Raw genomic sequence first — 15000 nt, forward strand, 5'->3', positions numbered from 1 at the left:
AAGTCTCTCAAAAGCCTTCAAAGTGGGAGAGGCTCTGAGGGGACCAGGAAAGAAAAAACATCTGAACAGACCTGAAACCTTTCAGCCATTTTGAACCCTTTGATGCGGGCACCCTGCTTGGCATGGAGCTTGTTGATAAAGATATTGGGTGGTACTTTGATATTTGGTCTGAAATGTTGGAATTGATGTGTATATTTTTTCTCCTGAACATCACTCCAATCCTAAACAAGAAATGGTGTGTGTGCATGTGTGTGTGTCTGTGTGTGTATACATGTGTCTGTCGGAGTCTGTCTCTGTTGGAGTCTGTCTTTGTGTGTGTGTCTGTGTATGTATACATGTGTCTGTCGGAGTCTGTCTCAGTCTGTGTGTGTGTGTGTGTGTGTGTGTGTGTATGTGTGTGTGTGTGTGTGTGTGTCTTTGTCTCTTTTCAAGTTGTTTATGTGTGTGTGTCTTTCTTTATTCTAGTTTCCATTCTGTGTACATCTTGTGTATGGGTTTGTTGAGCTCCTTTTTTCCATGTTTCTGAAATTCCTTTTCTTAGTGTCCGTGTTTATCCATCTTAACTCTAGGAATGTCTGCACGTCAAAGAGGCTTATGTGTTAAGGAAAAGTGGAAGAAGACATTTCTAAACAGGAAAGAAGCAGCCTATCTTTTTTAGCATTGTGTCTTTTATAGCACAACTCCCTTTAGTGTATGGATCCTGATTTTCTGTCTCTTCAAAGAGAGAGAGAGAGAGGGAGAGATGGATGGGAAGAGGGAGGAGAAGGAGAAGGAGATGGAGAGAGCCATTAAGGGGCGAGAGAGAGGTAGAGGGAGAGGCGTGAGCTATTGTTTATGTGAGCAGTGGAAGTGGTTTTGCCATTTCTGTGCAACACTTTCAATTTCCCAGGAATCAGATGAAGTTTGGAGGGCGCTGTCCTGTTGAGTCTGAGCGGTCCTCTTGAATTATATGTGTGTGTGTGTGTGTGTGTGTGTGTGCGTGTGTGTGTGAGGGAGAGAAAGCACTCACACGGATACACACACACACACACACACACACACATCTGTGTGTGCTTAGTGCCAGTTTTGCTCTTTTTTCCCTCTGAAGGTGTTGTTGCACAACTTTCCTCCTCCTCTCGTCCTTCCCGCCAGACACATGGCCCATCTCCTCCAGAGGTTTGAGCTGGAATGCTGCACTCACAAATCGGAAGTTTTTAAGAGTGAGCACCTTTGGGAATACGGCTTGTTTGATTCCCGTAAAACAAAAGAGACCGTGTGAAGTTTGTAGGAGCTAGACCCCAATTTCTGTCTCGTCCTCTCCATTCCTTCCCTTTCTCTCTATCCCTCGCTTTCTCTCTATCCCTCGCTTTCTCTCTATCCTTCCCTTTCTCTCTATCCCTCGCTTTCTCTCTATCCTTCCCTTTCTCTCTATCCCTCCATGTCTCTGTCCATCATCTCTCTTCTGACTTTGTACATTTTTTCTAGATAGTTAATTTCCATATTCTCTTCCTTGATAATTGTTCCTCTTTTTTTCCCTCTCCATTTTTATCTTTCTCACCCACTTTTTTGTGTCACTAGCACTGCTTCATTAGAGCTATTTTTGGATTTATAAACCTGCCTTCGTTCTTTTTAGAATGGCTTATTGCACCATTGTCAGATATCTACATTATGATCATATCTCAGAATATTGCTGACTGCATGATCTAGGTCAGATATGATCATCCATCAGGGAGAGACTGCTGTATGTAACTCAGGCGATTCCCTCATGATAAAGCAACTCTCAGCCACATCCACTCGTCCGTAGGTACTGTAGGGTAGATTAGTTCATCTGATAGTTCTTTATCATCGGTGGGACAACAAGAACTGATTCAGTGTCTCTTGACAAGGCATTGACCTTGAGTGGGAAAGGAGGGGGGCGGGGGGTGTTAGACTAGGGAGTTAGGGGGTTGGACTATTGTGGTTGTTGTATGGACTTTAAGGTGTGTGTGTGTGTGTGTGTGTGTGTGTGACTGTGTGTGTGACTGTGTGTGTGCGTGTGTGTGCGCGTGTGTGTGTGTGTGTGTGTGGGGTATCAACATCCCTGAAGAGCATGGAAATGTGGTGCGGTGATGGTCGCAGCTGTGAAAACACATATCTTTGTGGGAGGCAGTGTAATGCATTCACACACACACACACACACACACACACACACACACACACACACACACACAGAGTAAGGGGCCTGACTCAGCTCTTGTGCACAGAAAGGGCTCCATTGTAAGGGTGAAACAGAAAGGAGAGCTGTAAAGCCCATGGGAGCCATACCCCTACAGTCCCCAATATTAATATTAGGACTATTTAAAGAAAGCTCTGCAGGCAGCCCACTCTCTCTTTATGTGTGTGGGTGTGCATGTGCGTGTGTGTTACTGTTTCACTGAGAAATGTGTATATCTTGGAGAGACATATGAGAGAGAGAAATATGTACAGTATTTAAAATGTGGGGCATATTTGTGTGTGCTACGTTTGAGTGGGTGTCACATCTGCATGTGTAAAATATGTGTGATGAGTGTGCCACTGACTGCATCTATACTGTGATGGGGTGTGGTGATGAGGAGTACACATCTGGAGTGTGTGTGAGAAAGAGGAAGAGAATTTCTGCAACCGTGTGTGTGTGTGTGTGTGTGTGTGTGTGTGTGTGTGTGTGTGTGTGTGTGTGTGTGTGTGTGTGTGTGTGTGTGTGTGTGTGTGTGTGTGTGTGTGTGTGTGTGTGTGTGTGTGTGTGTGTGTGTGTGTGTGTGTGTGTGTGTGTGTGTGTGTGTGTGTGTGTGTGTGTGTGTGTGTGTGTGTGTGTGTGTGTGTGTGTCTGGGTGTCCCTGACACAGCAGAGTCCTGAGATTCCTCAGATTGGTGTGTTTCCTGTGGGGCTGGGTCTGCTCCCTCTCTGAACTAAACACACTTGAGCAGAGTGGAGTACTGCAGAGACTGATCCATGAGCCCAGAGACAGACTAGATTCCTCTGCACTTTTAAACACTTTGCTCCCAGTGAGACGTTAAACTGTCTATTGCATGTCTATAAATTGGTACCATCTTTGTAACATTGTACATACTACACTCATGCCAGCATACTGTAGTTACTGTGTTTTAAGCCAAATCAAGAAACCAAAGCCAGATGACAAAAAAATCTGATAATTAGGGCCCGAGCACCGAGGTGCGGCCGCTGTAGCAGCGGCTGCACCGTAGGTGCAAGGCCCTATTGTTTTTGCTCAGATTATTATTATTATTAGGGCCCGAGCACCGAGGTGCGGCCACTGAAAGTGGCTGCACCGTAGGTGCAAGGCCCTATTGTTTTTGCTCAGATTATTATTATTATTATTATTATTATTATTATTATACTTCTATTCCTCTTACTCTTAACTTTTTCGCCCTTTTTCACCAACTTGACATGCACTAAAACTCTTGTAATTTGGCATCTAGATGTGGAATTGTTAACTGTACTTAGAGACAAAGGTTTGGCCTAGGGTGAGGCTCAGGGACTGTATAGCGCCACCTAGCGCACCGTCTACTGTGGTTGACGCATACATTCACGGAAATGAACCAAATTTGGTGGACATGTGTGTTGTATTATTCTGAACAAGTTTTACATTTAAACTATATAGTGAATCTTAGAAGAATTTGAATTATGTGAGATTTTCTGATTTTTGCACATCATGTATTTTGAAATACTTCTCCTAGACGGTTTATCGAAATTATGTCATTTAAGCACTAAAATGATCTTGAGGGGTTGCCTGAGAGGAATTGCGACCAGATTTTTGAATTTCAAAAGTATATTGAAATGGCGAAGGTTTGAATCTAGGTGTCTTATAAAAGAAACAAAAAGTTGGTGTTATAGGCAGAAAACAGTGACTAATTTGGATGAAATTTGATGGAGTATTAGTTAGTGTGTTTGTAGTGACAGTCATATACAAAGTTTTGAATTTGGTGTTGTTTGTGTTTTTTAAAAGCGCATTAATGATTGTGGTGTACACAGTTTTAGCTAAAATATTTTGAAACGAGTTGATGAATAATTATAATCATATCAACCTATGCTGCAATTTTGATTTCAACCATGTTAACAGAAAGTGAGATATTTAGGTTTATAAGGTTTTTATAGGTCTCTGTGCCTAGCCGCGCATGGTCTTGCTCCCTCACTGTGGCTCACCCACTCTACCACTCCTTATCTGTTTCCCTCCCCCCACAGTTCTTCCCACCCCTCCCCTCTTTCCCAGCTGGATGTCTCTCTAACCTCCCCCGCTTTCCACACAGAGACTCAGACACAGACACAGACACACACACACACAGACACACACACACACACACACACACACACACACACACACACACAGGTTTGAACCTAGGTGTCTTATAAAAGGAACAATAAGTTGGTGTTATAGGCAGAAAGCAGTGACTAATTTGGATGAAATCTAATGGAGTATTAGATAGTGTGGTTGTAGTGACAGTCACATTCAAGTTTTGATGTTGTTTGGTGTGGTTGTGATTTTGTCACTTATAATAGCATATTAATGATTGTGGTTGACACATAGTTTTACCTAAAGTATTATGAGATGAGTTTACAAATACTAATAGTCATATTAACCTATGCTGCAATTTTGACTTTAAACACATTAACAGAAAGTGAGTTATTTAGGGTTATTTGTTTGATGCCCTAGGGAATGAAACTCAATTGTCTGTAAAAGTCTCTCACTCATTTGACATTCTGTGGTCGAGAGCACTGTCCCGCCCACTACACCATGTGATTTGTTAGTCAGTGCAGATCCAGGCGACCCCATAGAAGTCTCAGTCAATGTAGCTCTATACTGAGTGTTTTCGTGGATTTATATCGTGGAAACAGTGCAATCATTTTGACTTTTTGTCTACGGAGTTATTCTTGAAAGTAAGGTAACAGTTTTGTTGAAACGCAACTTTGCAAGCTATTTGATGCGGTTCAATAAGTTGGCTAAAGCGCTCGTTTCCACCATCTAGCTAACTCCAAGTGATGCACGTTAGTGATATGGTATTTACTAGCTAGTTTATCTCAGCTTACAAATAGAGCCTTGATAGCCTAGGTGACAGCCTAACTAGGCCTACTGAAACATAATCCAAACAGTTCTAAACAGTTCTAAAATGTAACGTGAAGTTCAAATGTGTCACTGTTTGGGAGTAGCCTGCCGTTTGGGAGCTAACGTTATAGCAAGGCAGGTTTTTGTCACGTTCGGTAATTAACAAGTCCCAGTGCGATAACGAACGTCAAATAGCCTATTGTAGTTGGTCTTGTTTGAAAAGGTCTAGCGGAAAACACAACAGGCACCTAGGGCCAGCCGTAGTAAATTCGACCTGGTTTTAAATCTTGGCCTAAGCTAGCTAGCTAGCTAGCTAAGCTAGCTCGCTAACTCCAATTGATGCACGTTAGCGATATGGTGTTTACTAGTTTATTTTAGCTTACAAATAGAGCATTGATAGCCTAGGTGTCAGTTTAACTCCTGAAACATAATCCAAGTTTTGACAGATGTAAAACGTAATGAGAAGTTCAAATGTGTCACATTTTGGGAGTAGCCTACCGTTTGTGAGTGGAAGCTAGCTATAATGCCTTTATTAGTGGAGGACGTAAGTTTGAAACCACAACGAACTTACTCTGCCTAACTGAAGGAGGACGTTTCTCCATGGACATCTAGAAAGCAGGAGAGAAGATGACAGAACTAGAACTGGCCGTCTGCTTAGCTTTCAATCAAGGTAAGAACATTTCCCTGCAGTGCAAGGCAGGTTAATGTTATTCAGTTGTGGTGATTAATTGCCTTTAAATTGAGTGAACCATCTATCTATTCAAAATAATCTAAACGTTTCCCCTATCTGGAAATACGTTAGTTTGGTGCCACCGATTCATATGAGCAGTCGTGCAATGTGTGTGTGATCCAATTGAAACCATACGAGGCTAGAAACAACCATATTTTTCAAACGATTGATTCCTGCAACTATACATATGCAAGCAGCATAGGCAGACTGCCTAATCCTAGTTTTTGAAACGATTGAAGATGGTATGAACATAGTTTATCCCTTTGCATGCGTTTGCAAACATGCTCTGGGTAGACTTCAAAACGTTTTTTTTAATTATTTGATCTGCCATCACTAAGCCTAGTTTAATTAGGCTATAGGCCTATGCATTAATAACCTTGCCTATGATGGACTGAGAAATTTGCTGTCGACGTTAGGCATGAAACGGTAGGCTCAAATTATTTATTTAAAAGAGGTAATTTATGAAGTTGTTGTTGGCTTTGCCACGCGTTCGCATCCAGTTTGAAGTGTCCGGATTTTCCGATAATGACAGCAATATCGTGATGGCAATATTGACTTTTAATTTCTGCGCGTGTAAACTAGTCTAGGCTACAGTGCCTGAAGTTAGCTGTGACAGACTAGCCTACTGGTTTTCATAGTTTTAGCCACAAAGCCTGTCTACCCTAGGTCAACTGAATTGTTTAGTTATCACCTTGTCATTTCGCGTTTTTCCAGCCTTATCTCCGTGCGCCCCATGTCATTCAAGACGTCATTCAAAACATATTTCGGGATAGCCATCTCACTATGAGAAAACGTATGATGACAGTGCTAAGAGATTAACACATTGGCATGCTTGGTAAACTTGTCTCGCACATAATATTGAGCTGATTTTTTTTTAGTGAAAATGGCCTGTAGCATTGTGATGATAGATGAAAAAAGTCGCCTATATAAAGGCACAGTTTGAATTTTAATCCTAGCTCTCCATTTAGTGTGTGCACTTGAACAAATGATGTAGCTTATAACAGTAGGGCCAGACATTTGTTTTTAGGAGGAAAGGTGATGGACATGTTACTTTGGAAGGAGAGGGAGTGGTGCAATTTGATTTTCTTTGGAACTTAAATATCATCAAGCAACCTCTTCAAACAGCATCAATATATCAATAGGCCTATTCACTATTATATTGTACAGGACTAGAGCTAGAGGACTAAGGGGGTAGGCTATATGTTATCAAGTAGGTCTATATTAAAACATGTAGTCAACATTATAACTAGGGATGTAACGATTACCGGTGTGATGGTAAACCATGATAAAAATGTTGACGATAGCAATTACCGTGTTCATTTCAAATATCATTATTATCACGGTTGATACTACGGTGTGGTAACCGCGTGTTTAATTCCTCCCAGCTTCATCCGAGCCTGATTTTGACACAAGCTGAAGGCAACTATGAAACAAAACTTTACCTTACTAATTCTGTTGTCTAATTGATGGATTTAATCATGATTCATAAGGCTACACCTGCTTTTAAAGGGTGCAACATTTTCACCCCAAAACGTGCGCTGTATCATGTAGCCACTCTGCGTCTTTTTATGTAGGCCTACACGTTCACATTAAATCTAGGCTATTCCAGTAACGTTATCAGGAGAATGTCGTGAAGTTTTGTTGAGCGCTGGGTGTCACTCATTGGATATAGCAGATATACCAAACTCCAAATCATAAGTTAAGCTATAAACAGCCAACATTTCCAACCAAGGAGCACAATGGTAACCTACCTACAATAGGCTATGGAATTTAGTTCATTTAGGCCTACTGTAGTGTTTAGTTCAATTTCCGAAAAAAGCTACACAGCCTATTGGCAAACTTATAACATCTTGAGAGAGTTCCATCAAGGTAACTATCCCGTTAGCTCACGCGTCATGTCTATCATTAATGTAGCCTACAGTAGCCTAGTGCTCACCAAAATCATAGAAGTTAACATTGCAAGACACTTATCTTTTCTATGATCCCAGCAATATTTTCTTTGACTTGTTAATGTTTTGAACATTCATTTTATTCAATGAAAACGGATATCCTTGAACTATGCATGACTACTTTCCAAAAACCGAATGAAGGTTAATATAATTAGCCTACTTCACGTATCTCTTAAAGTGGCAGGCTCTCAATTAGACCTACACAACATTAAAGTCATTAAAGACAAGTGTAAGAGTTTAAAAATCAATATGAAGTATTCAAAATATTTTTAGCTATAAGTAATTATGCAGATCCTAACATATTCTAAACTATTAGCAAAATATATAAAGTGAATTCAAAATATGCAATAAACAAGACAAGCCATTTTCTGTGTGTGTGGAGGGTTGAGCAGAGACTAGGATTGCCACTGCTGTGAATGATCAGTATCCTGCTGAAGGCAATGAGGGTTTGCCTATATTTTTAATGTAATAAACACTGTCATACTTTTTAAAACTAATATTTCAGCTTGTCTACACCCATCAGCGCTTTCTTAACATATTGTACACACAATTTTTAAAACCGCGATAACACCGAAAACCGTGATAATTTTGGTCACTATAACCGTGGGGTTAAATTTTCATACCGTTACTTCCCTAATTATAACTTTATGTTGGTTTAAGTGAAAACAAAGCATGTCATGAACTAGGAAAATCCATGGTTCTACATCATTGTTGGCAAAATGATCATGATAGCTGCCCTACATATTTCAGCCATATCTGGTTTAGTCTTGAGTAGGCCTAGGCTACTTTGCTATAAATTAGTCGTAGACTTATTACAATATAGTCTATGTATATCTATATATATCGAGGGCTGAGAACCACAGGGGCGTAAGTGACATTTCACCAACTTTACAATAGAGCCAAAACAAATCTAACTGCTTATGTTCACAGTTAAAGACCTTTGGTTTTTGTTTTTGTCAATCATTTAATATTTATAAATAATTGTGTCAGCTAAAAAGAGCTCATCAAGAGCTTTCAGGTGATATAACTCAATTTTGACCAAAATGTCACTTACGCAACTGCCCCTTTGGTTCTCAGCCCTCGATATATGTTATAATGTTTATCACAGTTTATAAACAGTTCTCATAAAAGTCATCTGATGTTATCATTTAAGGGGTCATTTTTGAAAACTTTCTCCTGAGGGTGCTGGGTATATTTTCCTCTTTTTTGTCCTTTGCCAATCACACCCCTGAAATATGGTGTGAATCAATCTCATCGAGTGCTGTCAGTAAGAAAAAGAACAAGGAAACTTGATATGACAGAGCAGCAAACACTCATTTTCTATGCCCCATTCAGTTAACCTAATGATGGTTGCTGGTTCAGTATTCGGCTAAGGTTGTATCAAATTTCCTGGTTCTTTATCCTACAGTGACCTCAAACAACAGGGCTTTGAATTTGTTCACACACAATTTCAATACTGGAAAACTGGTCTTGAAAGTCCTTAAAAAGTGCTTGAATTTGGCCATGACAATGGTGTACAAAACCTGTGCATGTAAATTTAACGGTCTATCGTAGCAATAACAGCAACATTTTCTTTTATTTGGACTTCGAAAATACTTTTTATGAGGAACATTTAAAACCCTTGAACTAATAAAGTAAATTAAGTGAGAGGAAGTGTGCAGACCTTTTACTCTTTTTTTGAACATTTAAAACCCTACAATTTATCTTCGTGGCAGAAGGCGTACTTTAGAAATTTCACAGACAAAATTGTTTTTGCTACCCCTAGTCAGAGACAGAGCTCTGGTCTAGGGTGTGGCTTAGGGACTCTATAGTGCCACCTAGCAGATTGTGTTGTGGTTGACGTGTACATTCACGAAAATGAAGCAAATTTGGTGGTTTTACGTGTTATTGGTGTCGCTACTGAAAGATAGAGCTCTGGCCTAGGGTGTGGCTTAAGGACTAAGCGCCACCTAGTTTGTTGTCTGTTGTGGTTGACGTGTACATTCATGAAAATGAACCAAATTTATTGGACTTCTTTCGTATTGCTATCGCTAGTCAGAAAAGGAGCTCAGGCCTAGGGTGTGGCTTAGGGACTCTATAGCGCCACCTAGCGTGTTGTCTGTTGTGGTTGACACATATATTCACGAAAATTAGTCACATTTGGTGGGCATGTGTGTTATTGCTACAGCTAGTCAGGGACAGAGCTCTGGCCTAGGGTTTGGCATAGGGACTCTATAGTGCCACCTAGCACGTTGTCTTTTATGGTTGACATTGACACAATTAGGTAGGCTTGTGTGTTATTGCTACCGCTAGTCAGGGACAGAGCTCTGGCCTAGGGTGTCGCTTAGGTACTCTATAGTGCCACCTAGCATGTTGTCTTTTGTGGTTGACAAATATATTCACAAAAATGAACCAAATTTAGTGGGCATGTATGTTGCTCATGCACAGGCACACCAACCCACACATGTTGCTTTGTTAGATTCCGAAATGTCACAGGTCTCCGCACCGCAGGTGCTCGGGCCCGCCATCGCCGCTTGCGGCTATATTTATTATTATTCTTTCATCGTCTTACCCCGTGCGCCCTTTTTTCACCAACTTAGCATGCTCCAAAACTCTTGTATTTTGGCAGCTACATGTGGAGTTACTGTGGCTACTCAGTGACAGAGCTCTGGCCTAGGGTGTGGCTCAGGGACTCTATAGCGCCACCTAGCGCGCTGTCTGTTGTGGTTGACACATACATTCACGGAAATGAACCAAATTTGGTGGACATGTGTGTTCTAATAATCTGAACAACTTTTACATTTACTCTCTATAGTAAATATTAGAAGAATTTGAGTTATGATTATGATTATGATTTTTGCACATCATGTATTTTGAAACACTTCTCCTAGACGGTTTATCGAAATCATGTAATTTCAGCAGCAAAATGATCTTGAGGGGTTGCCCAAGAGAAATTGCGAACAGATTTTTGAATTTCAAAAGTATATTGAAATGGCAAAGGTTTGAATTATGGCAACTTATTAAAGAAACAGGAAGTTTGTGTTATAGGCAGAAAAAAGGTAATAATTTGGATGTAATTTCGCAGCTAAATGTGGAATTGCTACTGCTAGTCAGAGACAGGGCTTTGACCCTAAGGTGTGGCTTCGGGACTCTATAGCGCCACCTAGCAGCGAGTTGTCCGTCTTGGTTGACACAAACATTCATGAAAATGAACCAAATTTGGTGGGCTTGTGTGTTATTGCTATTGCTAGTCAGAGACAGAGCTCTGTCCTAGGGTGTGGCTTAGGGACTCTATAGCGCCACCTAGCAGATTGTGTGTTGTGGTTGATGCATACATTCACGAAAATGAACCAAATTTGGTGGTTGTGTGTTATTGCTGCCGCTACTGAAAGATAGAGCTCTGGCCTAGGGTGTGGCTTAAGGACTCTATAGCGCCACCTAGCAACGCGTTGTCTGTTGTGGTTGACACATACATTCAAGAAAATGAACCAAATTTGGTGGGCTTCTGTGTTATTGCTACCGCTAGTCAAAGACAGAGCTCTGGCCTCGGGTGTGGCTTAGGGACTCTATAGCCCCACCTAGCTTATTGTCTGTTGTGGTTGACACATACATTCACGAAAATGAACCAAATTTGGTGGGCATGTGCATTATTGCTACCGCTAGTCAGGGATAGAGCTCTGGCCTAGGGTGTGGCTTAGGGACTCTATAGCGCCACCTAGCGTATTGTCTGTTGTAGTTGACACACACATTCATGAAAATGAGCCAAATTTGGTGGGCTTGTGTGTTATTGCTATCGATAGTCAGAGATAGAGCTCTGGCGTAGGGTGTGGCTTAGGGACTCTATAGCGCCACCTAGCGTGTTGTCTGTTGTGGTTGACACATACATTCAGGAAAATTGACCACATTTGGTGGGCATGTGTGTTGCTCATGCCCATGCCCACCAACACGCACATGTTGCTTTGTTAGATTCCGAAATGTCACAGGTCCCCGCACCGCTGGTGCTCGGGCCCGCCATCGCCGCTTGCGGCTATATTTCATAATATGACTTGAATTCAATTATCGACTGAATGTTATATGAGCATTCGACTTCCAAAGGATCTGATGTCGTCTAATTTACTGTTGTGCTTTGTTATGGCAGAACTTAACTGAATTGCTCGTAATTTACGTTCCAACTCAAGTGTGTTGGTCTCCGCTGTGTTAAGAGCAGCTTGACTCCAGTTCATCCGCAGTTCAGACCGTTTTTGGAATGTTGTTTGTCAGGAACGCTCCAAGTGGCTGACGAATGCGCACGCTAATCAAACAATCAAGCAAATAAATAATCGCTTCAGACTATGAAAACACGGGCGAGCCGCCCGTCTCTCCCCAGAGCTCTCCGCATGTGTTGCCAGAAGGTCAGGACCAACAGCGGCAGCTGAGGCCCCCCGATTCAGATTCCCATCTCCGGCAAAATGGCTCCGTATCGCTCCTAACGGGGGCGGCTGTTACATGGAAGGCGTTTAAGTTTATTTGGAACATTAGGCGCCTAATGTTCTAACTTAAGGAAGCTATCAGCGGAGGTATGGGCCGTTTTCGTGTCATGTCGTTGTGGAGCTTTTTGTAAGGACAGCTTGTCTGGGAACAGATGCGGTGGTGGTGGTGGTGGTGGTGGTGGTGATGGAGGAGGAGGAGGAAGCAGGTTGGTGGTTTGGGTGTAGTCAAGGGTGGGCTTGTTATTAAGCTCTATAAGTATGGCCCTCGGCCCCAGGTTATGTTTAGTCTAGATAGAAGCAGCCGCAGTACCGAGATGACCAATGTCATGATCCGAAGCTCACGGAAATGATCCAGAGGGAGTGGAATAATGGCCTTCAAGGCACTTCCTCCCTCACACGGTGTGTGTGTGTGTGTGTGTGTGTGTGTATGTGTGTGTTTGAGCACATGCACATACTTTTGTGTGGGTGTGTGTTCAACATGGCGCCTATTATTATTATTGCTTAATTTGGACTCTCGTCCATCTTGGAGCAATGAGTCAGCATTTCCCCCTACACACACACACATACACACACACACACACACACACACACACACACACACACACACACACACACACAGACTGTCACACTGGCTCCCCATGGCCACATGTCTATGAGGTGTGTCTGGACATTTGGGGTAAATAAACAGGGGGTTGGTGGGCAGCTATTTACATTAGAGCCAGAGAGAGAGAGAGGACAGAGACGGAGCATGGCAGCCATATGTCTGAACGCTTCAGTGTGGCCAGCCCCAGAGGTCCTCAGACAAACACACACACTTCATGATTACCTCATCCCCCTGTGTGTGTGTGTGTGTGTGTGTGTGTGTGTATATGTGTGTGAGTATAAGATCCTGTCCTCAGTTGTTACACAGATGTTAACCGAAAAGAAAGGGTGTGAGCATTGTGAGGTTTGCATTCTTTGACTTCAACATTTCTTTTCCTATTTCTCTCTCTTTCTCTCTCTCTCTCCCTCTCTCTCTCTCTCTATCTCTCTCTCTCTCTCTCTCTCCTCGTCTCCTGTCCAGATGTGGAGCAGATGGCCATTGACTGGCTGACAGGAAACTTCTACTTTGTGGACGATGTGGATGACCGGGTGTTTGTGTGTGACAAAGACGGGGCCACCTGCGTCACCCTGCTGGACCAGGAGCTGTACAACCCCAAAGGCATCGCACTGGACCCCAGCATGGGGTGAGGGTGCCACACGACACACACACGCACACACACACACACACACGCACACACGCACACACGCACAGACACACAGACACACAGACACACAGACACACAGACACACAGACACACAGACACACAGACACACAGACACACAGACACACAGACACACAGACACACAGACACACAGACACACACACACACACTTTTACTCTCAAGTTCTCAATCAGTAAAGTGTCTAAATAAAGTGGCTATAAATAAGCTCATTCATTTTTAAATATAGGGATTTCTTGATGGCAGCAGGAAGGATGGTGTCATTTGATAGATGCATTTGTCTGGTCATGCATTTTTCTGTTATTGTCCATTACTTCTCATCTCTCCTCTCTCTCATTGTCTCTGCTCTTTCTTTTCTTTGATCTTTTCTCTCTCTCTCTCCCTCCTTTTCCTTCATCTGCCTCTCCACTCTGTCACTTGTTCCTGACGCTTTCTCTCCTCACAGGAAGGTCTTTTTCACGGACTATGGTCAGATCCCCAAAGTGGAGCGCTGTGACATGGATGGCCAGAACCGCACCAAGCTGGTGGACAGCAAGATCGTCTTCCCCCACGGCATCACGCTGGACTTGGTCAGTCGACTGGTCTACTGGGCGGACGCCTACCTGGACTACATCGAGGTGGTGGACTACGAGGGCAAGAACCGCCAAACCATCATCCAGGGCCTGTTGGTGAGTGAGGGGGGTCAGGGCACCATCCATGGGTGAGTTAGGGGGGGGGGTCCCAGACCGGATAGGGCTTTAGTGGGTGCAGGTGTAGAAGTGATCAATATGGACCAATAAAGATGAACGCTGCTCATGTAATGTGTGGGGGATCGGGTTTGTGTAGGAATTAGGGACGGATTGTATCGTATCATTATCGATATACCAGTATAATTCCATCCCATGATTAGAATTGGCCACATTCTGATATAAATGATGTAGGTGACAGCGTGACAGGGTCTATGGGGGAGTGGTCAGAACCAGGCCAGATGCTGCCCATATGAGAGACCAGATAATACAGCTCTATCATCTCTCATGTTCCACGTCTGAAAAGGATGACCCAATTAGTTCTCTTTTTAGATTACCTAATCAGTACTTTTCGGAGGTGGTCACTGTCGGTTTTGTCAAAATGTGCTTGTTTCAGATGCCATTTTCTTTTTTTGCGTCAGAGCCTGGATGATTCATTTCATGAAGTCATTTGTTTCCATTTAGTCTGTACTTTCTTCTTCTGGTCAAGCTCTTTCTGTGCCATTATCAGTAATGCCCGATCCGCAGGTCTCTGTGAAATGGTCTTAATGCCCTTTAATAGTACTCTAGGCTAGAGAGAACGAGACTCCATTTTCACTCTCTGTCTGTCAGTGATGTGTGTGTGTGTGTGTGTGTGTGTGTGTGTGTGTGTGTGTGTGTGTATTAAATCCCAGTGGTATTTTTCAGTAGTCCCTCCATAGTGTGTGTGTGCACTCTGTTCAGTCCTAATGTCTTTGTCTTGAGTGTTGAAGAGTAACTGACAGCAGGATATGGCTCCTCAGAACCACGGAGATCAAACTGTACAAACTGTTGCTTGGAAGCACTGCCTGGA

The 15000-nt window shown here is 42.6% G+C and overlaps 1 protein-coding gene across 1 annotated transcript in view; it reads left to right on the top strand.

Annotated features, from left to right (window-relative positions):
- LOC134092593 (low-density lipoprotein receptor-related protein 1-like) overlaps nt 1–15000 on the top strand; it is a 160608-nt gene that overhangs the window by 58553 nt on the left and 87055 nt on the right. The window contains exons 7-8 of the mRNA XM_062545572.1: nt 13245–13407; nt 13889–14111. Coding sequence (XP_062401556.1) covers nt 13245–13407; nt 13889–14111 — 386 coding nt within the window. The remainder of the gene's footprint in view (nt 1–13244; nt 13408–13888; nt 14112–15000) is intronic.

The sequence above is a fragment of the Sardina pilchardus genome, chromosome 9 (assembly GCF_963854185.1).
Source record: "Sardina pilchardus chromosome 9, fSarPil1.1, whole genome shotgun sequence".
In the NCBI taxonomy this organism is placed as follows: Eukaryota; Metazoa; Chordata; class Actinopteri; order Clupeiformes; family Clupeidae; genus Sardina; species Sardina pilchardus.